Source organism: Hipposideros armiger, unplaced genomic scaffold, assembly GCF_001890085.2.
Source record: "Hipposideros armiger isolate ML-2016 unplaced genomic scaffold, ASM189008v1 scaffold_108, whole genome shotgun sequence".
Classification (NCBI taxonomy): Eukaryota; Metazoa; Chordata; class Mammalia; order Chiroptera; family Hipposideridae; genus Hipposideros; species Hipposideros armiger.
The window spans coordinates 558,841-584,489 of record NW_017731458.1 but is presented as its reverse complement, the minus strand read 5'-3'; the positions used below and the strand labels follow the sequence as shown (position 1 = coordinate 584,489).

At 50.2% G+C, this 25,649-nt stretch overlaps 1 protein-coding gene across 1 annotated transcript in view; it reads right to left on the bottom strand.

Moving 5' to 3' along the window:
- ASIC2 (acid sensing ion channel subunit 2) overlaps positions 1–25,649 on the bottom strand; it is a 296,973-nt gene that overhangs the window by 100,136 nt on the left and 171,188 nt on the right. Inside the window, exon 2 of the mRNA XM_019646949.1 lies at positions 3,562–3,712. Coding sequence (XP_019502494.1) covers positions 3,562–3,712 — 151 coding nt within the window. The remainder of the gene's footprint in view (positions 1–3,561; positions 3,713–25,649) is intronic.

Below are 25,649 nucleotides of genomic sequence, written 5' to 3'. Positions count from 1 at the left end.
CAACATGGGCCAGTGAAGCGACGTCCTCCACAACTAGACTGAAGAACAAAAGGACAGCAACTTGTCTGTTCCCCTTCCCCAATTCCCCAATGCTGCTCCCTCCCACAATAAAATCTTTAAAAAAAACCAAACCCAACAAATAAACAAAAAGTCATAGACACAGACAATAGCTTAGTGGTTACCAGAGGGTAAGGGGGGAAGGGATAGAAGAGAGTAAAGGGGATCAAATACATGGTGATGGAAGGAGAACTGACTCTGAGTGAACACACAGTGTAATATACAGATGATGTATTACAGAATTGAGCACTTGGAACCTATGTAATTTTACTAACCATTGACACCCCAATAAATTTAATAAAACAAAAAGAAAGGTATGGCCGCGTCTCCTCAGGTGGCCTCACAGACAAGCATCTACCTTCCAGAGCCCGCCTCTCACCCTTCAGCGGGTGGGTAGAACCTCACTCCACCCCCACATGGGTCTCATCCCTCAGGGGCTCAGGAAGTAAGCAGCATTGAGGTGACCAGCCTCCCCAAGAGGCAACTCGTTGCTCAGTGACTCAGCCTGAGGAAAGGTAAAATGGAGGAAGCTTGGATGTAAGGATTTAGGAGACCTAGCAGGGTGGCCTGGAGGACATCACCTCACCTGAGCCTCCTCCTACCCAGGTAAATGGGGACAAGGAGCCCTTCCTACCACTTGAGGCTGCGGTGAGGGCAAGGCCAAGAATGAGGACTGTTATGGCTCCAGAAGAGGCCACAGGAGCGAAAATCCACAAAGCAGCCTGAAGCTGTGCTCTCCAGCATGGCAGCTGCTGGCGCCCTGTGGCAATGTAAGTGAATAAAAATGAAATAATATTAAAAATCAGTTCCTCATTCTCACTGGCCACATTTCAAACGCCTAGTTGCGGCTGCTGTATTGGACAGTGAAGAGAGGGAACATTTCCACCGCTACAGAAAATTCTATTGGTCAGCAGCGATTGGCTCCTTTGCTAACGGGTTTCTCCTGGCCCACACCCTTGCTTTAAACCCCTCCGTTTTCACTCAGCCTGCTTTCCCAACCACCCAACCTCAGAGGAAACGGCTTAAGTGCAAAGTTCTGGTCTGTCACATAGGGACAGCTGCCGCAGGAGTGAGCCTGGAGTTCTCTCTTGGGCTCTATGTGCACGTCTGGCTCTCTAAGGAGCCGATAAGCTCCTAAGAGGAGGGGTCTTTGTCTCCTGTCTTCTGTATCCCTGACAACACCCTGCATGGCGTGAGGCACACGGCAGGTTCTTAATTACAATTACAGGTTTGTCCTGAACTGGTACAGCTCATGGCCCACTAGGGCCGACTGGTAGTCAAGAAATGTGGGTCAGACAGTCCTGGCTTGGCCGTGAATTCACTGCATGACTTCCACTGTGTCACTGCTTCCCACCAGGCTGTGTCACTGCTTCTTCCTCCTCAGGGGAACGTGGGCATTGGCCAGAATAGATGATCTCAGAGGTCTTTCCTGCTTTGACCATCCGCGGCTGCCGGAGGCAGCATGCAGACTCCCTGGGGGTACACGCTGTGGTTGGAGTCCCTTCTATCAGCAGCCAGTGCTCAGGCCCAAGGCCAAACCCTACAGGGAGCTGTGCCACGTGAAGATGTCTGTGTGGTGGTGTCTGGTATTGCAAGTGTGAGCGTGAGTGTGACTGTGTGTCTGTCTGTGTCTGTGTCTGTGTCTGCGTCTGAGTGTGTACATGTGCTTTTGCTCCTGGATCAAGGTGACAGGGTGGGAAGTCCAACATTACCATGAAAGGGCATAATTAACTTTTGCTCAGGCCTTAGGTGTGGCGTCTCCAGGGCCCGTGATTATTTCCTCATGTCTCTCCTTTTCCACAGGTGGTTCAATAAGCAAACATGTTCAGGTGCCTGTGAGGCAGGGTCTTTCTTTGGGGCCAAGACCGGCTCCCAGGACCCAGGGTTGTCTATGGGCCCCCACGGTCACAGTGCATAGCCTGGCCTCAGGAGTGTTCATCTGGAGGGAGGGGCATTGAATTTAGAAAAATGATGGGATCAACTCAGGGTCTCCTTCGCAAGCAGCAGATGGGGTTTGGAGGGCCTGTAGTGCGAGGCGAGCTGCCAGAAGGCATTACTGTAATGACGTGTGTGGGAGCCATTTTACCTGTCAGTTGAAGGAGCAGGAAAGCTAGCCATCATGTTAGGTAAGTGGCCACGCTCACCTTCCCCCAGGAGGGCGCTGAAGCAAGAGATGCTGGAAGGGAGAGCATGGTGGTGAGGAGAGAGCTTGGGCTTTGCAGTCAGTCGACCCTGGGGCCGAAGCCCTCGCTGTCTCAGGAGCCTGGAAGGCCTGGATCTCAGAATCGAAGGGATGGCTACAGGAATCTCAGGGTGGGAGCTTCAAGAAGTGGGGGCTGGGCCGCTTAGCCTTCATCCCCTCCTCCTCCTCAGCTCTAACCTGAGCGCCCAGGGCCTCCCTCTGGCTGCAAATCTCTCTCCCCTCCACCCTTCCTTGAGGCCCCTCCTGAGGCCCATCTCTCGAGCCCTTTCTCCACTCCTTCCCGTTACGCCCTGAACACAGCACTCGTCTCCCTTTTGATCTCCCTTGCATCCATGATCCCACTCTTGGGCACCTCTTGACTTTCACCACCTGGTGAAATTCTAGAGGCTGCCTAGGCTTAATGGCCGCCATCACTCCAATTTCTGCGTCTGCCCTCACATGGCCTTCTCTGTCTGACCTTTCTGTATCCCTCCATGAGGACCCGCCTGCTTAATCCAGGATAATCTCAAAACCCCGTTCAAATACCCCATGTGCTAGGATGCTTTCCCTGAACCTCCCTTGCCCCTCCCTGCCAGGTGGAGGCTGCCATTCCTCCACAGCACTGGGCACACTCCTGTCACACTGGACTGCAATCGTGTGTCTCTTCCTCCAGGCTGTGGCCAAGGCATCAGTCTTTTTCACCCTAATGTCCTTTCTTTGGTGCAAGGCCTAAGATAGTATACATGGCTGATGAATTGTTTACTGAATAAATACATGCATAAATGAATGCATGAAATAAGCTTGGGGACTGTACACATGGGCATGGTGCCAGGCCCGGGAGTCCGTACCCTTTGGCTTTCCAACACTGCACAGACCCTCCACCTTCCCCCAGGGGGAGGAGCCTGCTTTCTTTCCATCGGGCTTCCTATTATAGCTGGGTTGGGATATTCAAGATGGCTGGGAGAAGAAAGGGTTTGTCTATCTCTTTTTCTTCTCCTGAAATCAAGCCCCTCACCTGCCCAGCCTTGTTGGCTCAAACCTTCATCCACGCCTCCTGCCAATACCTCCTGTCACCCTACCTGCTTTCCCTTTCCAGGATTCCCATCATCTGCCCTTCTCCCATCTAGCAAAATCTGAGGAAACTCATCCCAGTCCATTCCAGAAACGTGCTTACCATTCATTTACCAGCATGTCACCAAGCCCTTGATGGAGAGCAGTCCTTCATAGATTGGGCCAAAAAAGACCCCTGAGGCAAACCGGTCTCTCAGAGTCCTGCAGCCCTCCGCCATCACCCACTGCCCCGGCCCATGCACCCGGCTCACCTGTCTCTCCCCAGATGGGCAGGTACTCATCTTGCTGAATGTCCAGCATGATCTCCAGCCCGTTGCCTGTCCCCCCCTTGACCGTGGTGAGCAGAGGTTTGCCATCCTCGCCTGAGTTAAACATGTAACACTTCCCATATTTTGTAAACACCTGAAGGAGAAAAGAGAGAGAGAGAGAGAGAGAAAGAGAAAGAGAGAGACAGAGAGAGAAAGAGAGAGAGAGAGAGAGCATATGGGTGACTTCAGACTGGGCTCTGGAGAATGGGGAGACCCCAGAAATCCAACAGTAGGCTAGAGTCCCCACAGCCCATCACAATCAACCCCTCTTGGGGACCAATGGTTCCTTGTCCTGGCTAATGGCATGACTTGCCAAGTGGGGTTTTGGCATCAAATCTGGACACCCTTTGGGGTTTGTCACAATGGGGCCTGGTCTCTTCTTCCTTTGTAGGCTCCCTCTGGGCGTCCTGTCCACTTCCGAGGGTCAAGCATCATTAATAAGCTCTTGATCTTCCAATCTGCAATTCTGGCCCTGAGATCTCTCCTGGGCCCCAGACACACTGATCCCACTGCCTAATAAACATGATCTCAGGGGGACCCACAGGTCCCTGACACTCAGCATGTCCCAGTGTAAACAGGTTTTCCTCAGGCTCTCCGCTGTCCCGGATGGTTCCTCCAAACTCCTGTGTTGGGAAATAGCTACGCCACCTGCCAAGGGGCTTAAGCCAGATTCTCACAGTAGCTGTCCACATTTCCTCTTCCTCACCCCCACGTCCGATTAACCAACAAGATCTGTCAACACTTCTCTGCCACCGTCGTGCATTTTTGCTTTTTTGTCTTCTGCACTGCTGTAACTTGGGATCCAGTCATTTCTGGCCTGGGCTGCTGCAGTTTCCTAGCTGGGCTTCCGGACTCCACACAACCTTCTCCAGCCCCACCTCTAAGTTAACTGTGGTTTGCTCGCTCTGAAATGCAAGCCTGATCTTGTTAATCCTGTGCACAAAATCCATCAGGGTTCCTCACTGCCCTTAGGCTGAAATCCAGGCCCTCCATACTCAGCCTTCTATGATGCCTCCACCTGCTGCACCTGTCCGCTTCCCATGCAAGTCCCTGGTGATCCACCAGAAGGCAAGCTCCATGGGCTCACGGACTACATCTGCTGAAGTATCCGTCCCTAATAGCTAGCACAGTGGCTGGCACGTGGGGGTGCTCCTAAAATATATGTTGAATGAATGAGTGAGGGGGTATGTGGGTGGGTGGAGTCAGGTCAAACACCTTGTGGTACCCTCAGATGTGCATTGCTGGTTCATACATGTGTGGCTTTCTATTTGCTGCTTCTGCTGCCTGGAAGTCCTCTCATTCCTGTTTCTGCCGGGACAATTTCTGGCTCTCTGCCTGGGCAACCTCAACTTCATTTTCCAAGACTGGATTGATGCATCTCCTCCTCCAGGAAGCCTTCCTGGGCCCCTGGACCAAGTTGGGTTTACCACCCGCCACCCCTCACTGTTCCCCTTCCTCCACCATGGCAGCTCTCCCACGGCCCTGATTAGCTGGTCCTACATCTTTTCTGAACTTGACTCTGCCTTTCATTTCTGAATCTCTGCACTTAGTACCTTGCCTGGGACACAGCAGATGCTCAGTCCACTTTTGTTGGGTGAAAGCATGGTGACAAAGACGCGATGTGATGATGTGGGAAACGCCCAGGGAAAGGAACACAGAGATCTTTGTCCAACTTGGATGTTGCCACTTAGTTGTGTGACTTAGGGTGAACCCAACAGAACCTCCAAGCCTCCATTTCTCTGTCTGTAAAATGGCAGTTCTAGTCCTTGCCTTAGCGACCTCTCGAGGTTATCGAGAGGATCAACTGAGGTAATACGTGCAAAAGTGCTTTGAAACTATAAAAGCTGTCTACAAATGCTATGGTTATTATGATTACATAACTGCTTTGGAAGCTCAAGTAGAAGCCAAATTACATCTGGCAAAATTGGCTGGAAGAGAGCCAGGCCAAATGTATTGGGTTCCTGCAGCCACTGAGATTTGGGCCCAGGCTGCCTCCCTGGCCGTATTCCACTGCACTGTCCCCTCCTGCAGCATGGAGGCCACAGGTATGCTCTTTGGCTTCCTGTCCTTCAGCGCAGGGGCAGGTGAATAGCAGGGGTGAGTGCTGGAGGCTGCATGTCTCATGCAGATCTTGATGGCTGGATGGAAGGGAGAAGGGCCTCCATCATGAGCCAGGCACTGTGCTAGATGCTCACCTATGTTGTGTCATTTAACCCTTGCAACTATGATCACGGGTGGGTATCGCTGCTCCCATTGTGCAGAGGAAGAAGCCAAGGCCCAGAGAGGTTAAGTGACTTGTCTAAGGTCACACAGCAAGGAGCTTGAATTCAAACCCATGACTATCTGATTCAAACATACATGCTCTTTCTGGGTCTTTGTTTCTGTGATGTTTCTGAGCCATATACTCTTCCTCTCTGCCTTGCTTTATCTATCAGCCAATCAATAATCATATGCATGTGTTTGACTATGTGCAAGGATTACGAGGGTTGCAAAGAAGTCCAAACCCTGCTACCAGCCTTCACGATCTGTAGGAAGGGTCAGCAAAACACCAGATTCCACATTGTTCCCCACTGTACAAAACAGCTCTGAGGCCCTGGCCAGCGGCACTATTTCAGGACAGACGAGCCCTCCTCTCTCAGCTTCATGGTGGGGACTGCTGGAACACGGTTTTTCAAAGAGCTGAGCTCTAGCCTCATGATTGTATATAGCTACTGAGCTTGGCTAATGAACTTGCCTCCCCTCCCCCAGAGAGATGCTCTTGGGGACCACTATAATGAACAGACGAGAGCATTTCCTAGTTAACACATGCACAGCAGGGGGCTGAACACATCTGGGGTGACTTCTGGCGTGCTTCAATAGAGCTTTGCTTTGTAGATCCACCCAATAACCTCTCTGGCTCTGAAATGGTTTCTAATATTAATTTTCCTAATCGCTATAAAGAGATGTGTAAGGAAAAGTAAAACCAGCTGAGAATCAGATTGAAAATTCCAACTGCCCCCATGTGGTCATTGAACTTCAGAATGTTGGGCTGGGGGTAGAATGTGTTGTCTCCTGGAGTGAGCTGTGATCCCAGCTCTGCCACAAACGTGAGAGGTGGCGCTGATAGAGGTCTTGACCCTCTCTGAGTTTCCGAGGGTTATGATAAGGTGTGAGCACTGAATGGGGTCTTAGAGGTCATCTCATCCACTCACCTGACTTTATAGGGACGTAAATGAGGGAGGAAGATACTTGCCCAAGGCTATCAGCAAGGACACGTCCATCTGGGACATGGACTCCTAGTCGAGCCTGTTCCTTCCTCTATACCAGCCTCCCTCAGTTTCTCCACTTACAAGAGGAGACGGAGGATTGCTGCCTGGGGGTTGCTGACTTCAGCTGACCATTGAGTGAGTGCCTGCTTTGTGATGGGCACTGGGTTGGCGGCACTGAAGCCCGAAAGTCTTTCCCTATAGAGGAGGGACCAGACCGGTCCTTGAGGTGGGAGACACTCACTGATGGAAACTCGTCCCCTCATCCTTGATGCCCCCTTACAGGCCTGGTACTCATCCTAGGCCCAGGCGGCAACTCCTGCAGGCGCCCTCAGTGTCACAGTGAGGTCGCAAGTACACAGGTGCCCTCAGTGTCAGTCCCATCTTTCCTGCTCCTTCCTCCTGGGAGCAGGTGCTGGGTTACGGGCACAGAGTTGCCAGGTGTGAACTGATGCAGCTCAGAGCTTGGTCGGGGTGACGGCAACATGAGTGGCAGGGCAGAGAGCTGGAGGGTGACTGCCGTCATGTCTGAGAGATGGCCACGTGACAATTCATGACAGCCAAGTTCTTCATCAAGTCAGGACCACCATAAAGAGGCCGAGCGCCCTGCTGCGTCTTCCTGGTGCGTTTGTGATAAAGTTCTAAATCCTCACTGAGCCGTGTGTATTGTTTGGGCCCGGTCTGCCTTTATCCCCTCTCTCACGTGCTTCAAACATACTGGCCTCTTCGGCTCCTGGAACGTGTGACAAGCTCTTCCCTGTCCTGTGGGCCCTTTCTACATGCTGTTTCTTCTGCCTAGAATGTTCTCCTCCCACCTTTTGCCTGGCCAACTTACGATCAGGCCCTGGCTTCAATGCCACTTCCCCAGAGACCTCTCTCGACAGCCCACCTCTCCTTCCAGCCTCCATTTAAACTGGGGTTTCTTGTTAGACAACCTTACACCCTGCATTTTTCCTTTACAGTGCTTATCAAAGTGTGTAACTAAATTATTTGTTGGACATGTCTTACACTAAACTGTAAGCTCCAAGAGAGCAGGGACTGTGTCTGTTTTGTTGAATGAATGAATGAATGAATGATGGGCTCCAGGGTGCTGCTACCCTATCCCCTCGCCCACCTCTAGGAGGCGCCCTTCCATGCTGGCTGGCCTGGCCTGGCCTGGCTCGCGGGGAGCTTAGGCTGACATCTCCTCCAGCTTCTCTCCACTCCCTTTCTCTGCTGTGGCCTTCCCAACTTCCCACTTAATTGCACGTAAGCATTTTTTGCTGGCTTCTTTGGGAAGGTGTTAGGGGAAATAATCCTTTTAAGAACTAAGACCGTTTACCTTGCGGGGGTCAGGAGAAGGGGCCCAGAGACGGCAGGGCGCACGCTGGCTGCACACTCCGCCAGCCACCTTTCCCGCCTGGGGAGCCCTACGCTCCCGGGAACCTGGCTTTGCTGAAAGGATTATTTTCCTCCTAGCTCAACATCAAAGGCCTGAGAGCTATTTACACATAGTGCAGTTTTGCTATAAACGTGGGACAAGATGCAGCTCTCTTTCCCCAATTCGGGGCATAATGATGTGTAAGAGTAACACATGCTTCAAATTTACGCCTTATCGCCCCTGGCCAGAAAATACAATTTATTTAAGTCCAGACTGTCAGGTGGAGCTCGCCGCTTCTTCAGACCTGCCATTCTCCCAGGCATTTCTCTGCTCTCCTGGTAAGTGATGACAGCCCCATCGCAGATGGCAGGGCTGGATTTGTAGGGCTGCTAAGAGTCTAGAGCTGCACATAGTTGGATCGATTTGTAAGAATGAATGGTGCACATTTCAAACCTGGATCTCCAGGAGTGATGGGGGATCCTGAGATAAAAACGGGGCCATGACCGTCCTCTTCCTGGCTAACGGTTTGCACGGTGCATTACATTTTAGAGACTGCGTTTACTTCAACGTTCTTAATGGCCCCGTGATGTTGGAGGGAAGGAAACGAACAATTCCAGAGCCTCTACTTTTTCTCATCTGCAGACTGGGCAAGATAATCTTGTCATGTGCTTGTAGGGCCTAAATGAGGGGATGGAAGTGGACTTGTTTGGAAGATTATAATAATAGACATCTCTTCCAATTATAAATCCATACTGGGGTTAGGGGTAGTTACTATGTTTCTCTTTTTCAGCAGAGGAGAGATAAAATTTTGGGGTGACGTGGGGAAGTCAGAGATGAATTAAAGAATAAGGAGGATTGAGGGGCCCTGTTCTCTTGGCTACGTCTTCACAATACCAAGCTCATCTTGAAGTAGTTACAGGGGATGAAAACTACCCTGTGCCATGGATTGCTTATTCCTTAATAATCATAAGCCTGTTGTTAGAAGCCCAGGGTGGCCAATGAGGTACTGGGACCGTAGAGTTTTATAGGAGAGGGGGTGCTGTGATGCTGACAATCCACTTTGAAAACCTACATTTAAATTCCTACAACTAAATTGTCACCAGTTATACAGCGTACAGCGTATAGACACCACCAATCTGAAGTTGGCACATTCTAAATCAAAGACATATGGATGTGGAGATGGGGAGGGGGTCTCACTGCCTTCTAGTAGATCTTAGGGTAGCTCTTAAGTCACTGCCTGGCTTTGTCACCCTCCCTGGAGTGCCATTCACTTTACATCTGTCATCCCTAATTTCTGCAACAGCCCTTTGAGGCTGGTATTATCAGCCCCATTTTACAGATAAGGAAACTGAGGCCCAGAGAGGCTGAGCCAGTTCACAGAGCTGGTAAGTAGAGAATCTAGGGTGAAATACATCTTCGCCTAATTCCAAAGCCTGTGCTCTTTGCCCCCTGTCCCTTGTGGCCACAGCTCACACTCACATCCCCTCTCAACCCGCTCTGCAGGCAGGGGAGATTGGTGCTTGGCCAACACTAGCACTCTCCTATTTGGTAGTGGGGCAGGTACGTCTCAGACTCAGGGAATCCTGAGAAAGTGAAGGTGCCAAAAAATATTCTTGCCCAAACACCTCATATCGTACATGGAGAGTCTAAGGCCCAGAGAGGTGAAGTGACCTGCCCAGGTCACATAGCTAGTTTGGAGGCAGACCTGGGCTTAATGGCTTGGGTCTATGTTCTTCTAAAGCTGTATGTTTGCATGTGCCAAGGGTTAGAGATAATGGCTGGGCTCCCCTTCCCAGGTGCCAGCATCCAGGCTCAGGATGACTTGTAGGGGACACCTTGCCTTACAGAGTCCAGGAAATACAAAGTGGAGCCCTTGCTGGGAAAATTTGGGTAAAGCTGGTACCCACGAAGACACAGTTTTCTGGTCCAATTAATAGTGCAAACAACGTTTCTATACCCTGTATCTACTTAAGAAAATAAATTATGTATAAGCTCTGTTAAGGACAGCTGAAATATCCACTTCCCAGCACACCCCTGGGCCTGCAAGCTTCAAACCTTCCAACCCGTTCATTAACCCTGACCTTTAGGGCTTCTAGACAGTGGGTTTCTTGTCTCTTCTTGCTGACTACACTCGAAGGAAATGAAATTCTGTCACCCCCAAATGCCTCTAAAATCAGCCTTTCTTTTTCTCCCTGAGCTGATTGAGCTTTCCTCTCAGTGAGTTACTGAAATTTCTCATTAGGCTGTTTGCAAAGTAACGTACATGTCAAAGCCAACCATTTAGTTTCGTTTGTCTTGTTTTTCTCTTTCTAACTCCTCAAACACATGTCACACAACGGGGAAGCGAGAAAGTCTGTCAGATGGGTTACCAGGCATCCAGCAAACAAAATGCATCTACCTTTTGTTTTCTGAAGTTGCAATGAATGCGTTTGAAAATTAAATATAGCCAAGGGATGTATGTGAAAGGAGACCACTATGGATGGCTAGCTCTTTGACAGCAAAGGCTGTATTTTATTTAAAATCGGCTTGCTCCATGACCTGTTCCTGCACCAGGAATTTTTGACCACCTATTATGTTCTGAAGATTGTTGCATGACGGTGCTATCCCCACAAGGAGATTAAAAAGCCAATTTCAACAAACACCCATGGAAGCACCTCCATGTGGTAGGTGCTGTCCCTGGAAATGAGGAGATGAGGGACACGTGGCCCCTCTGCAACCATTTGTCCTTTCTGCCAAACCAGGAAGCCACCATCTATCTTAGGACATCGTTAGTAGCATTCTCTCTAGAGGCTGCTTTTCTGGGGGGAAAGAGAGGAATGAATAATCATTGAGTACAAGTCGGGCACGGTGCTGATTGCTTTATGTACTTCCTACCTTTTAAGGCTCACAAAGCCCATGGATGTAGACGTTATTCTCCCCAATTTGCAGATGAGGAAACTAAGGGTCTGCAGAGCTAAATGACTTGTCCAAGGCCCTACAGCTAGAAAGTTTGTCCCTTATATGTTTGGGTTAGAAGAATGCTTAGCATTATTTGAATGTATGATACGGTGATGGGACCCTCCGTCTTCCATGCCTCTGCACCCACCTGTGGGATGTGACATTTCCTGAGCTATTTTCACTAAGAGGCCCTCCTGTCTTCTCTCTCCAAGCCTGAAGCACAGCCCAGGTCTTTCCCGCTGGGTGGCTGTCCAGAGAGAGCTTCAGACCGTGCAGGAGGATATGTGTGTGTGCCATGCAGAAGAGCATCAAGCGACTGAAAAATCTGTCAGCTGGGAAAACAGCACCAAAGGGAGTGAGGGGTGACTGAGTGTTTGCCTGCAATTCAAACATTTTGAGCCAGTGTTCTATTGGTGGATGGCTCACGGAGGCAGAGGGCAACCTGGAGGCGCTTCAGGTGTTCACCGAGAAAGTTGTTTGAAAGGCCAGACCTCCGCTGATGAATCCGTCCTGACACCTCTTGTGAGAATCCCAAATTGGGCCTGACTTGAGGTTATGAAGTGGGATGTGGGGAACCAGGCGCCTTTCAAGTTGGACGGCACCTTGGCTGGTGGCAGGTGGGTGGGTGGGTGCGAGGGAGCCTGGGCTTGATGGGAGTTTCCAACGGCACTCAGCAACGGGTTGGCGGCTCTTTCTGCGGAAGCCCTCCACTGTCTGTCTCCTGTGCCGAGTAGGGATTGTAGCATATTCATCTCTGGATTCCCATACTTGGCACGCAGTAGGAGCTTAATGGGATGTGTCTGGTTGAAAGAAAAAAGTTAGGCATGGAACTGGGAACCAGGCAGCCCCAGCTCCCAGTGCCAACTCTTCACTGATTTGGAGAAGTCATTTCACCCCTTTGGATCTTGATTCTTCATCTTGCAAATGCCAGTGAGAGTACTTTCCAATAGAATTACTATAAAGATCAAAAGGACTACAGTGGGCCTGAACGCACTTTGTGGAGAAAGGAAATCTCCAGCCCAGGCAGAGAGCATTCTTGTTTGTGATTTGCATCGTGCCTGAACCCCGCAGGAGCAGGAGAGGGAAAGAGTTGTTGTTTGGCTGCAGAAACTGAATCAGAGATGTTCCACCTGGGGCCACATGTGTGGCGCATCCATTCATTGGCGTAGTGAACCTTTACAGAGCACCTCTTGTGTTTTAGGCACCGTCCCAGGCACTGGGGATGCAGAGATGAGTCAACCCGTTAGGAGCCACCGAGTAGGGAGGGCGGCCCGGCAGACTGGTACTGGGAGGTGCCAAGTACTGTGGGCGAGCACAGAAGGAAGCTGCCTGGTGGGCAGTGAGGGGAGGGGTGGGGGTGGGGGCTGCAGAAGTCTCCCCAGGGACAGTGGTGGTGCCACCAGTGGTATTTAGCAGGTTGAGACAGGTTCCTTAGATTGGCTCCTGGTCTTGGCAGGGCGCCATGCCGATGATGTCGGGAAGGCCAGTGGTGCCCATTTAGGCTTCCGGCTGCCTGCTGAGCCCTGCCTATCTGCCCACCATTCCAGCTCTCTTCTGCTTCCAGAACCTAATACCCCCAGGTAGACAACTAAGAGGGGGCTTTACTAAGAGGCAGGCAGATATTGGGGGTGGGGGGAGGGGGTTGGTCACTTTGTAAGGGGTAAAAACTACAACTATTGCACTGTCTTGTACACCTGAAACAAAACAAAACAAAAAAAAAGAGGTAGGTAGGATTTTTGGAAGAACACAGACTTTGGAGTCACATTATCATGGCTGAACACCTACTATGTGCCAGACACTGTGCACAATGAAGAATGGAGCTTAGCTGTCAGACAGTAGGTAATTATTAAGGCAGAGATGCAATGACCGAGAGGAGTTGGCATCTGGTTCTCTCTGAGGAACGCTGTGTCCGTCTCAGAAGCACCTCCCCTACCCAAGCCTGCTCTTAGATCTGCCCACTGCCAACAGGTCACCGAGCCAAACCCAGGAACAGAGGGCCAAGGCAAGTAGATTAATAAAAAGAGCCCATTTCCAGTGAGCCAAGGCTCACTGCAGAGAGCATCCTCTTAGCTGTAAGCAGATGTGGGAAGCAGGACCCAGGAGGGGTTCTCTGCCTTCAAGGACAGAAGCTCAGAAAAATGAAGGAGAAAGTGTGGCCACAAATCGTCCACTGTCCCGTTACCATTTTCCTCCACTGCTGCCGCCACTCCCTACCTCTAACCCTTACTGACATAATTCCTGCTGCCCCAGCCTGTTCCCGTTCCAGGAAAAGCAGACCGGGAGCAGAGAGGGTTCAAGACAGAGCAGCCCAGACGCACTGGGGAGGTGGCCTCGAGTCCTGCCACATTCAGCTGCTCCGGGGTGCAGAGCCCCACAGCGGGACACATCTTAGTCTACATCCTGGTTACTTATGAGCTCATGGATGGAAAGTCCCAGGCAGAGGGTATTCACTTCATAAAAGCTAGCTAATAGAATTATTATTAGTAGGGGTTCTGCACCTGAGTTCTGAAATCTGAGCTTCTACAGGGTGTGATTTCTGGGTTCACGGGCCCTGTTACAAGTTCTTTTTACGGCTGCTTGCCTGATCCTGTGGCTACAGCTCTCTGTCTACTTCCAAATGCTGCCTGCTGGCCTCACAGGAACATGTGCCCACTTGGTTTTCCTGTGGTCACGCCCAGATCCTTTCTGGCACATTGCTTGGGAATTCCTGTATAAGACATTTGTATCACCCTCGTTGGGTATTTCTACTTGGTGGCACTTCACCTTTCTCACGCCTCCCCAGCACCTATCCCAGGGGCTTGGGTGGGCATACCTCTCCCACCTGAGTGTGCTTCATACCTGGATACCAACCCTGAGATAAGACACATGTTGCTCTTTGCACCTGCCTCCCCACACACCTTCTGGGAATTGCCATTCTTTTGAACAGGTGTGGGATGAGGGCAAGGAAAGGAGGGAATCAGAAATGCGTTCTGTTGTGTGCCCGGTTAATTTCATATTATTCTACAGGGCCCTGCACTGAAAATGATGCATCAATGAAAAGCAAATGATGGTTTATGATGTTTACAGAGGAAAAGCAGATGTTCCAATTAATGCCAGGGCTGAAGACAGTCCCAAGGCAGGCGGATTCTAAAAGCTGATCAAGAAAAGGTCAAATAAGTAACTACCCACATGGTACTGAAATCCTCATGCCACATTCTTACTGATTTCATGTTTTCTCATTAAAAACATTTTAGAACTTTTCCAGGAACTGATCAGAGAATGTCACTGTCTTCTAGCCTTCCCCAGTGGAGGTCTAGAGGTTGAGTAACATGAAACTTTAGCAGTAAAGCTTGTATGATGAATGGTCAAAACCAACACCAATTTACAAATGTAGCAGGTTTTTACTAGTTTAATCAGATTGCTTTCCTGATGTGTGGAATTAGGGCCCCCCTGACATATACACAGCAAGCATGAGGCCACTCTCTTTCCTAGGTCCATAGCAGACATAACTGATTGATTGCAACCTTCTTTCCCTCTGGGTCCCATAGTTTTTTTCAGCCCAACAATTCTGGCTACTACTATGAGTGACATGAATCCTATTTGCAGTCCTTGTGCTACAACGATGTAAGTTCTGGGGTTGCCAGTGTTTCTGTAATAAGGGGCAATGTCTAAAAATGGGGGGAGGTTTGGGCAGGTGCCACAGGGCAATATAAGGAGCACAATTTTGGGGGTTTAGGTAGAAGGGACTCTAGTTGGTGACAGGCAGCCCTGCACTATATTGGAGCGAGCAGAAGCTTTGGCATCAAATCGTGCTTCTGCCATTTACTAGCTTTTTAAATTGGGCTAATATTTATTGAGCATCCCTATGTCTTACTGTCTCCGATTGGCAGACTAGCCTCCCAGGAGACTCTCATTTTTATTGTACCATAGTTCCATGACTTGTGATCAAAGTATCAAAGGACCTAAGAAGATTAAGGGCTTTCGAAATGAAAGACAAAGCATTCTTTAGTTTGTTCAACATCTAATGAGCAACTATTACATGTCGAATACGCTGCTGGGTCCTGGGAATACTAGAGATAAATAGGACACAGGCACTACCCTCAGCTAGTTCAGGAGCTGTCTGGGTAAAAGTGGAGATAAAACAGCTTCAGATCATCAAGGAGGTAGAGCGGCATCATTGATAGATGCATATCAATTCACAGGATGCTGCTCTCGAGGAACAATTACATGAAGCCTGGACCACCTGTGTAATATTTATTCCAGCCCTTTGTTTCTGTCGAGGCGTGTGCCTCTGCAGCAGCGCCTGTTCCCAGCTATTGCTTTTATACGTATCAGCATGCGGCACAGCGGACTTTCCTGTCCTCTCCATGCTACCCTGACCCCAATCGGAATTTCCTCACCTCCAAATCAGGATGAGGCAGATGGGGGCCCTGGAGCCCGGAATTTAAGAAGGCACTCACTTCCGGGGCCTGTACTCACACTCACTTGAGAGTGAGCACCTCCTTAAATCATGCACCCTGGGTGCCTTGCTTGCCTCACCCTAGTTGGGCCACAGAGTCAGATGAAGACAGGAGTAGAGACATTTGTGATGAAAGCGACAACTGGTTTGCACAACCATCTTGCAAAATAGACACTGTTGTCCCAATGTGCAGATGAGGAAACTGAGGCTCAAAGAGGTAGGTTATTTGCAGAGGCATCGTGGAGTAGTGAAAGATCACAGGCTTTTTTACTGGGACAGATCCAAGTGGGGATCCCGGTGGCTCCACCAGTCCTGAGCCATGTGACCTTGGTCTGAACTTCCGATTCCTCATTTGAAGAATGGGGGCGATAATACCTCTCAGGGTTAGATGGGAATGAAGTCCAGGCTCCTCCAGCCTCTGGTTCTGTGACTCTGCTTTCTCCTGTGTCAAGTGGACTGGCCACACCTGCCTCACAGAGACGCCATGGGGACCACGTGAAATGATAGGCATGCCGGGCAAGGGTGAGTTGTAAAGAGCTGTTCGGAAGATCAAGTATCAGTTTTCAAATAGGCTTTGCTGTGCCTCCAGCCCTATCAACTGTCTTTTCTGGGGTGCAAGGGCAAGGGGGGGGGTGCTTTGGGAGGTTCCTCATCATAGTTGCAGATCTTCTTTAGAGGGATAATTGAGACTGAATGCCTGCTACACGTCAGGTGTTATGCCAAGCGCTGACACACAGGAACCCATTCAAACCAACCAGCAACCCTACTGTTACTCCCATTGTTACAGCGGAAGAAATTGAGTCCATGAGAGGTGAGATGACTCGCTTAAGGTCATGTAGCAGTAAGTCAGAGGCAGAGCGAGTGTCTCCATCCCATCTACTGATGAAGCACCCTGAGCTCTGTGCACCTCACTGTGAAACAGCAAAAAAAAAAAAAATACATGCTGCTATTGCTCAGCAATGGAACGAAGCCTAAGATTCGCACCTAAGCATGTTCCAACATGCCTGAATATAAATTAGACTAATTGCAAGCCAGTATGGGAAACCTCGTAGTGCCAATTGCTTTCCAGGCATGGCAGAGGGATGGCTTGAGGCTCTCCAGGGTGGCCCAGGGATGTGGCTGATTAACAGTATGAGTCTTTGCTATATCCTAAGAGTTCTGCTGAAGTTCCACAACCCTGTTCTCCCAAACGAGAGACTCAAAGGGGGCAGGTTAGCGGCATCCTCGCTTGAAAATATCCCTTCCGTCAGTTAATTTCCTTCTCTCAACCCGTGTAGCTTCAGCTATGCACCAGGGTGGTGCTACCCACCTCTACCTGGCTAATTGCCACAGCCACCTGCCCGGTCTCCCTGCCCCCACTCCCTTCTACCTCCATTCGTTTTCCACATAGCAGCCAGGGGATCTTTCTAGAAAGCAAACTCCGCTGCTTAAACCCTTCCATGGCTACACACCCCTTGTTTGGGGTGACATACAAGGGTGCCAATGAGCTGGGTCCCACACAGCTCCTCTGGCTCTTCTCCCCTGCACCTCGTGAGTCAGCTCTTCCTGCTCTGTCCTTCTCCAAACACGCCACGTGACTTCATACCTCTGTGTTGGCAGATATTCTGATTCCTCCGCTCCCTCCTTCATCCAGCTCACTCTTACTCACCCTTTGTGCCTCAGCCTGGTACCACCTCCTCCTGAAAGCCTTCCCTGACTACTTACTCTCCTACCCAGAATGGATTAGGTGCCCTCCTTGGGGCTTTGACAGAACCCTGTGTCACCTCCATCCCATCACACTGGCTGGTCTGCTAACTCCTACTTGAACTTCAGACCTCAGCTGGCTCCTTGGAACTAGGGTCGGGTCTGATGAAGGGACCCTCTTTCATGGTACCCTGTACTTTTCCTTCAAACTCTGGTCACCTGTGTATTTGTGTGAGCATTTGCTTGATGCCTGTCTCTCCACACTGGGCTGTCAGCTCTAGGCTGTCTGGCTTTCTGCTCACTCTCTGGGTTTGCTGGGGAGCTGACTGGAGATGGTAGCGTGCATGCAGGAGGTTTATTGGACAGTGTTCTTGAGATCCACATGTACGGATCTCACCGATAAGGAAGCAAAAGAAGAAGATGAACTTGCACGCAATTGTGATAGAGGCCTCCTGACCCATGGGAAGCTCAGGAGCTACGGGACCCTTTGGAGCTGTTTTGGATGGAGACACAGGGCCAGCTACAGTTCCCCACTAGATTTGGGCCACTTCCAGGGAGAGGACAGAACCTTGGGTGCAGTACTTCTCTACACTAGAGCACATTTCCAGATGATTAGGGGAGAAGTGTCTGAATGGCTCTGTTAGGCTTAAAAGAAAGGGAACAGGGCCGGCCGAGTGGTGCATTGGTTAGGAGTTGGCTTGGGACGCCAGCTCTGAGCAGCAGGGCCCCAGTTTGGCTCCCACATGAGGGCCAGTGACACTGCGCCCTCTACAGCTAAGATGGTGAACAACAGCTCGACCTGGAGCTGGGCTGCCATGAGTCGCTGGCGACGGTGTAGGCTGCAGTGGGGCTGGCTGGCAGCAAGAGTGAGCTTTCGTGAGCTGCTGTGAGTCACTGTGAGCGGCCGTCCAATGGCAGGTGAGTGACTGCCTCGCCCGGGAAGAGCGCAATGATAATACCAACATGGGCCAGTGAAGTGATGTCCTCCACAACTAGACTGAAGAACAAAAGGACAACAACTTGTCTGTTCCCGTTTCCTGATTTCCTAATGCTGTTCCCCTCCCCCAACTCCCCAATAAAATCTTTTAAAAAAAAAAAGGGAACAAAACCCTACAAGGACACTTCCATTGATAAAATTCCAGGATTCTAGAAGGATCCCAAGCAATTTTCACGAGTAACCACTGGGGCTCTCCAAGTCCCAGTCCATCCCCACCACTTGTAGAAATGCACGGTGCTGGAGAGCTGTGTGTCCATGTTGCCAGGACACAGTCTCCTTTGGCAGCCTCCGCAGCCCCCAGACCTGCTCAGCTGCGGCTGTGACCTTGCTATGGACCTTGAGCCAGTGCCAGCCAGGCACTGAGTCACACACAGTGAACCCCACAAGGGTAGGAAAGGCATCTTTTTCATCTCTCTAGCTCCAGCTCCTGGCACACAATGGGTGTCTAAGAAATGGTTGCCAAGTAAACAGATGCTTGAGCTATGTGTGGAGTCAGGCATGGTAGCCAGGTCTGCCCACTCCAGGGCTTATGTCCCTGGGGGGTGGCCATGAGGATAGGGGACAGCCCACCTTCCCCCAGCTGGGCCCACAAAATCCCAAGAGGCCGACTGGCAGCCACTGGCAGCAGGCGGTGCTCCCAGCAGATGGCGGTGGCCTCTTTATTTCCTCCAAAGTTCGGAGCACCAGCACGGCCACCCACCAAACATCTCATACATCAGACGCCTAATGGCGCGTTTTAGAACATAAGTGGTAACCACCAAATGGGACCCAGGAAGGGAATTAGAGCCAGATGCATAAGCAGGGAGGGAAAAAAAATTGAGAAGAGCCTCAGAGGAAATGGAGCCAGATGCAATCATCCCGAGACAGGAGAAACCATCTTCCCAAACACCTACGGGCCAGAGAAGTTCATTTCATTTACAATCAGCATCCTTTAGAGAGAGCTGGGCCCCCCACCCACCCATCAGTGCTGCCTGGACTGGCCCTGCCTGCCCTGGCCCTGACCAACGACAGCCTTCTAAATGCCCTGTGAGCTCCTCCTGGCCACTTATGCAGATTTTCACTCAACAAATGTTTTTGCACACCTACTATGTGGCACTAGGTTATGCACCACAGGTTCAGAGTCAGAAGCCCTGGGTTCAAATGCTGGTTCTGACCCGACCCAGGGACTAAGTTAACTTCCCTTGCCTCGGCTCTTCCTTGTAATACCCTCTACCTTACAAGGCTGCCATGAGGCTAAAGGAGACAACATAGGGAAAGTGTTCAGAGCAGCAGTGAAGGTGTCCTCCAGGGTCTCTGCCCTCATGAGAATGCACTCGAGCATCCAGTGGAGGGAGGCAGCTGTGGGCCACATCCCCTGGGCCCAGCTTGAGACTTGCACACAGAAGGCATTCAGGCCATTTATCTGAATTGAGCAGAGCACGCGCGCACACACACACACACACAGGCACACACACACACAGGCACACACACATGCACACATACATAGGCACACACGTGCACACAATACACACACTGGCACACACAAGCACACAGATACACAGATACACATGCAGACACACACATGCACATACATGCAAACACACAGGCACACACAAGCACACGTATACACAGACACACACACACACACACACACACACAGCTATTCCTAGGTCCTGGCTGTATGCACGTATTGTGACTTCAGAGGTCTCTCATTTCTGGCACTTGGAGTTTCCCCTTCTTCAGAGTTTGGCTCTGCATTAACATTTTTTTTAAATTGCACTTTGTCTTGCATTTCTACATGCGTGTAATGGAAGATGGGTTTGTGTTGGCTCAGTTCATCGTGAAGATGGAGCTAGAAATCATGACCAAAATTTTAATTTTATTTGCTCATGTCCTTGTTTCACAAAGTTTCTGAGGTCGTTTATGATATAAAGATGAACAAGATAAGGTTTCCCCTCAGGGACTCCATAGTCCCTTTGAGGGAGTAGGAGAATAAGCAAATGGCTACAATAAACAACAGCAGAAATAAGCAAGTGGTCAGTGGGGGGACCAGTCAGACACCCTGGGCAGATTCAGAGGGGGCCAAGTGACCCGTTCTGACCCGAGGGATCAGAAAAGCTTTGTGCAGGTGGGCTTTGAGCAGTGGCCGGGTGGAGGAGGAGGATTTCGGGACACCCAATGCGGGAAAGGGGAGAGGGAATAGCATGAGCAGAGACACAGAGGTGAGAGCGGATGGATGGAGCGTTCTGGGAGCAGTGGGCATGGTGGCAGGATTGAAGGGTAGGTTGCAGGGGAAGGAAGTAGTGGATGACATGGGAAAGATGGGGCGGGCCAGATTGGGAAGACCTTGACACTGGGTTAAGGTGCAGCATTGTCGAGACAGCTTCCATAGTTATATATTTCATCCTCATAGTGTTCGTGTGTGTGATTCTGCCCCTTTAAGGGATGGGAAACTTAGACTCTGAGAGGTTACCAGACATTCTACCACAAGCAAATTATTAACCCAAACTCAGCCCTTTGAGGACATAAGTAGGGGCCAGGATCCAAACTCAGATCCTTGGACCCTAAGTCCATTGGTCCCCCCCCCTAATATAACACTGCTGCCCTGAGGCAGTTCAGCAAACAATGAAGGACTTGGAGAAATACAATGGTAGGGTAAGGTTTATTTGGTTTTCCAGGAGAGGCACTGGAATAAAGATGAAGAAACAAAAGGACAAAGAAATTGAATGCAGGTTAAAAGAAGAAGGCAGAAGTGCAGAGAAACATCCGTGGAAGGACTATGAGAAGGCTCTGGAGTGGGAAGGGGGGAAGGAATCAAACCCTCTGTCTACAATACAAGAGTCACAAAATTCTCAGGAGGCCTTAGCTCATTTGACAGAAGAAGGAACTAGGGTGCAGAGAGGCCCCAAACTTCTGCTTCTGTGCTTGACTGACTGATGCACGCAGTCATTCGTGCATTCAAAGTCCAAGCTCCTCTCTGCCCAGCACTGAGCACGACGGGGCTGCCAAAGACAGCAGGCGAGGGAACATGTATGGAGCACACAGTGTGTTAGGTACTAACAGGCGGGACCTCTTTTACTTCTCCAAGCGACTCACATGGAAGGTGTTACAGCCCCCGCTTTTCATATAGGAAAGCTGAACTCAGAAAAGTTCCTTCAGTCATCCAAGGTCAAGTGGGGTTAACATCCAGGTCAGGGCAATACTGAAGTCTGCTCCTTTCCCCTGCTGCACACCCCTTTCTGCTGTCAATCCTGCCCTCACAAGCTTCATGATCAGGGTGGTCATAATCTTCATTGCCCCAAGGAGGATATTTTTGGGCGTGAACGGTGGGGGCACTCGCAGTAATGATGCCAGGACAACAGGCATAACCTGGCTCTATCCCGGGCAAACTGGGATGTAGGGTCACCCTGTACATAAGGTGAATTTTTTATATTTGCAGTGGGATTTAAAGTTTTTCAAAGTAAGTCCCCACTTTTGGTCATGCCTCATTTATATGGTGCAATGAGAAAGTTTGCCAGGTCACTGAAATTCATCCTTTTAAACACTGACATTTCAAGAATCTGGATGATTCTGGATGGTAAAACTTTAAATTGCAGCCCAGGTTTCCTGCCTGAGCAAAGGGCCATCCATCCATGTTGTCCCGGGCCTGGCCTTTCTCTCTCACCTCGCTGGGAAGGGCTCCTGCGGCTTGCAGGACTCAGGACTCAGGGAGCGCTCTGGGTAGGGGCATTCCAGGCCCCAGGAGAAGGGCAGGTACCCAGTTTCTCTATAAGATCCGTGGAATCTCAGACCCCAATAGTTCCGTACTGGGCTTTCTGGGGCCGGCTTCTATCAAAGAAACTCAAAACCAGCATCAACCAAGCCAGAGACTTAGCATAGCAAAGGAATGTCATCTCATGGAAGATAAGAAGGCCCTGGAGGTGAGAGAACATCTTTGAGCTTAATGAGTTCAAACTCTTCATGTTGCATATGAAGACACTGTGACTCCGAGGAGGAAGGTGACTTGCCCAGAGTCACACTGCTCACCAGTGACAAAGGTGGGACAGGAATCCAGGTTTCCTGACTTCCAGGCTGGAGATCATTCCTCTGAGCCCTGCTGCCCTCACGAGCACCCTTCCACTTCCCCACACGGGACCTCTGGCAGGTGCCTCCGTGCCTTTGCACCTGCTGTTCCACCTGCCTGGCCCACCCTTTCTGGAAGTACCCTGCCTGGCTAACCCTTTCCCCACTTCCAGAGGGAGTGGGCACATCTCATCTGGGCAGCCTTACCCGAATCACTGTGCTGTTCTGGACTTTGTTTGTGGGTTAATTTTTGGTATCTATTATATGGTGGAATTGATGTGTCTGCCTCTCCATTTGATTTCAGGCGCCCAGAGGGTAAAGATTCACTCTTCTTCATCTCTGTAACCTTGCACCTCACACAGGGCCTGGTATAGAGCAAGCTTTCCATCAATGTTATTGCATTAAACTGAAATGCCCTTGGGAGGGAGTTATGACAAGAGACGCTGATGAGAAGGGGCGAAAGATGGAAGCCAGGCACCAACGGCTGACTTCCTCACGTCACCATGGGGCCGAGAGTGGTTCTGTGTGCAGCAGTGGTTTAGAACAGGCCTGAGGGCACGGGAAGAGAGAGCAAGGGGAGTGGGGGCGGGGGGAGGCCTGGAGCTCCAGAGACCGCTCCACCCTGCATCTGCCTGTTGGAGTCAGTCTCTGGAAAAGTACCAGTGAATTAAAGCCCAATAAAAAAGTCAATTAAATCCAAACTCATTTATGCCTTAAGCTCCCCCAAGCTAGTGAGCCAGAATGCAAGCTGGGCCGATATTTCCCCATTTCCCTCCATGTCTACATTGGTCTCCAGTGAAGCAGCTGTGACATATTTATTTCAACTATAAATGAACCCGATAGGCTGATAGCAGAGTGATGTCTGCTGGGGGCTCTCTGGATCCTACCCAAGAGATTCATGTCAGTGGGCATGAAGTCCACGTCCTGACCTTGGGCTCTGGATGGGGCACTGGGGACCTGTGCGTACTCATGTGTTCTTATGTGTGTTTGCATGCATGTACTGGGGATGTGTGTGTGTATGTGTGTGTGTGTGTGTGCTCCTGTTGGTTACATAGGTAAGTGCAATTTGCACATGTCGATTCATCCATTTATTCCACACCTACTATGTGACGGACACTGTACTTGCATCTGGGGTTCTCGTGGTGAAAGAGATACACTCAGACCCTACCCTAGTAGGTTATACAGTCCTGAGGGCTAGAAGGGAAGCTGGAGAATGAAATAAGCAATAACAATAAAGTGCATTGAATGTTATATGGATGCTGCTATGCATACACATGCTTGAATATCTGAGCGCGTGCCTGCCTGGAAATCTATGGACATGTGTGTATGAATAAAGCGGTGTATGTGTTGTTGTGACGTGTAGGTTGGGTCTCTAGCTGACCCGGTCCTAAGAAATATCCCTTGAGAGTGACTGCAGGCCACAGATAGCTAATGGGAGGTGATGTGTATGTGTGTGTGAGTGGGAGAAAGATGGGAAGAGAGGATGAAAGTTGTCATGGGCACCTGAATCAACAAGGGACGTAACACCTAGCAAGTGTGCCCAGCCACGGCCTCTCTACTTTCCTCTCATTTCCCCTCGCGCTCATATAACCATGGCTCACCCTCAGGAACCCTTGCTGGGGGAATGGAGAAGCCCTGGACTAGGATGAGAGGCACATGGATTTGATTCCCAGTCCTTCTGCTCGCTAGGAGATCCATTGCAAATGGGGATATGGAGTTAGAAGTCCTGAATCTGCCACTGACTAGCTGTATAACCTTGGGCATGTCCTTTAGTCTCTCTGAGTCTCAGTTTCCTCATTTTTAGAGTGAGTGGAATACTACTACCTCTATCTGCCATCCCAGAATGGCTGTGACGATCTATGAGTCTCCAAGCATCCATAGAAAAGTGGGATGCAGCGAACATGGCGAGCCACTGCTCCCTGGGCCTTTGGAAAGCAAGACTCCATGTGTGCCCGATTGTCTGCATAGCATTTTCCAAAGTATTTTCTAGAAAACACTATTTCTATGAGATAGTTAAGGGGGAAAAAAACCCCTTTGTGGTCAAATAGGTTAGAAAATGCTGGGCTAAACTGTTAAACATGTTCATTTTTTGCAGGACTTCTCAGAGCCTTTAATATGGTAATGTGCATTGTGAATCTCTAAGAGGGGCACTTTATACAGCATTTCTCCAGAGGCTGGCGGTATATTGGAAGTGACTCCAGGAAGCCCTAGCAGGGGGTTACAAAAGTGAGGCAGGGAAAGGAAGAGAACCAATATTGGGTACACTGGAGCCAGTCCCTGCTGTGGCGACTGGGGCTTAGGCCACGTGGGACCGCTGAGAGATGGTGAAAAACCACTGCAGGGTTGTCACACAGGAGAGGGGAGGAAGCTGGCCATTCATCTGTTCACATCTGTTTAACACTGGTAGAGAGCTGCTCCCGGGGTGTTACTACCTTAGAACATCCCGCATGCCTAGTGCTCGGGCCTAGGATGTCCCTGTTTCCAGCGGATGCTCGCAGGCATAAAGTCACAGGCGTTTGCACAAAGAGCTTGACAGCAGGAAGGGAGAGTGTGGAGGCCATGTGCGCAGAGCACTGACAGCACCTGCCACGAGTTCCTTACCTGGCTAGACCTCCAAGGCCACGTTCGCATCCATATTGGCCCGATGGGACCATGGTTTCATAGGCTTCTCTTTCGGTAACATTGGCTGACATGATAATACACAAAATCCCTCCATAGATTGGCCCTAATCTATTTTTTTCAATCTTATTCATTTCTACTTCCTTTTAGCCTACAGGACAGGTTATATGAAGTACTCCAGTAGGAAGGGAGTTGCACTAGGTAAATACAAACATCTCTTCCAACTTGGGCTTTCCTGGAACATTTAGAACTCTTGTGCACAAATGGATGCTTGATCACCTTATGGAATGGCGCCTCGGACTCACTGCAGGGCAGAGGCACCAAACAGTGCAGGAAACAGAGGAGGTCCTGGAAGGTGGTTAACCAAGGTGTTTGGAACCAGGAAGGCCAGAAGTCATGTTGAGAGAAGCCAAGACTTAGGCTGGTAAGCCAGAGCCAACCTTTAGATAAAGTATCAGTGGAGACACAAAGAGAATGTTGGAACTAGACGTCCAGAGCTCTGCGGATCATCTAACCCCAAACGCTTATTTTAAATATAATGAAAATTGAAGAGTAGAGGGATGAAGGGGCCTCCCCGATGTCACCCAGTGATTTAAGAGCACAGCTTTATCAGACCACACATTTCATGCTCATGAGTGAGCCCTTCATTTTGGATTCCTCAACTAATAGAGTTCCTTCTTGCCAAAAATTTCACCACTGTTTGTGGGTTCC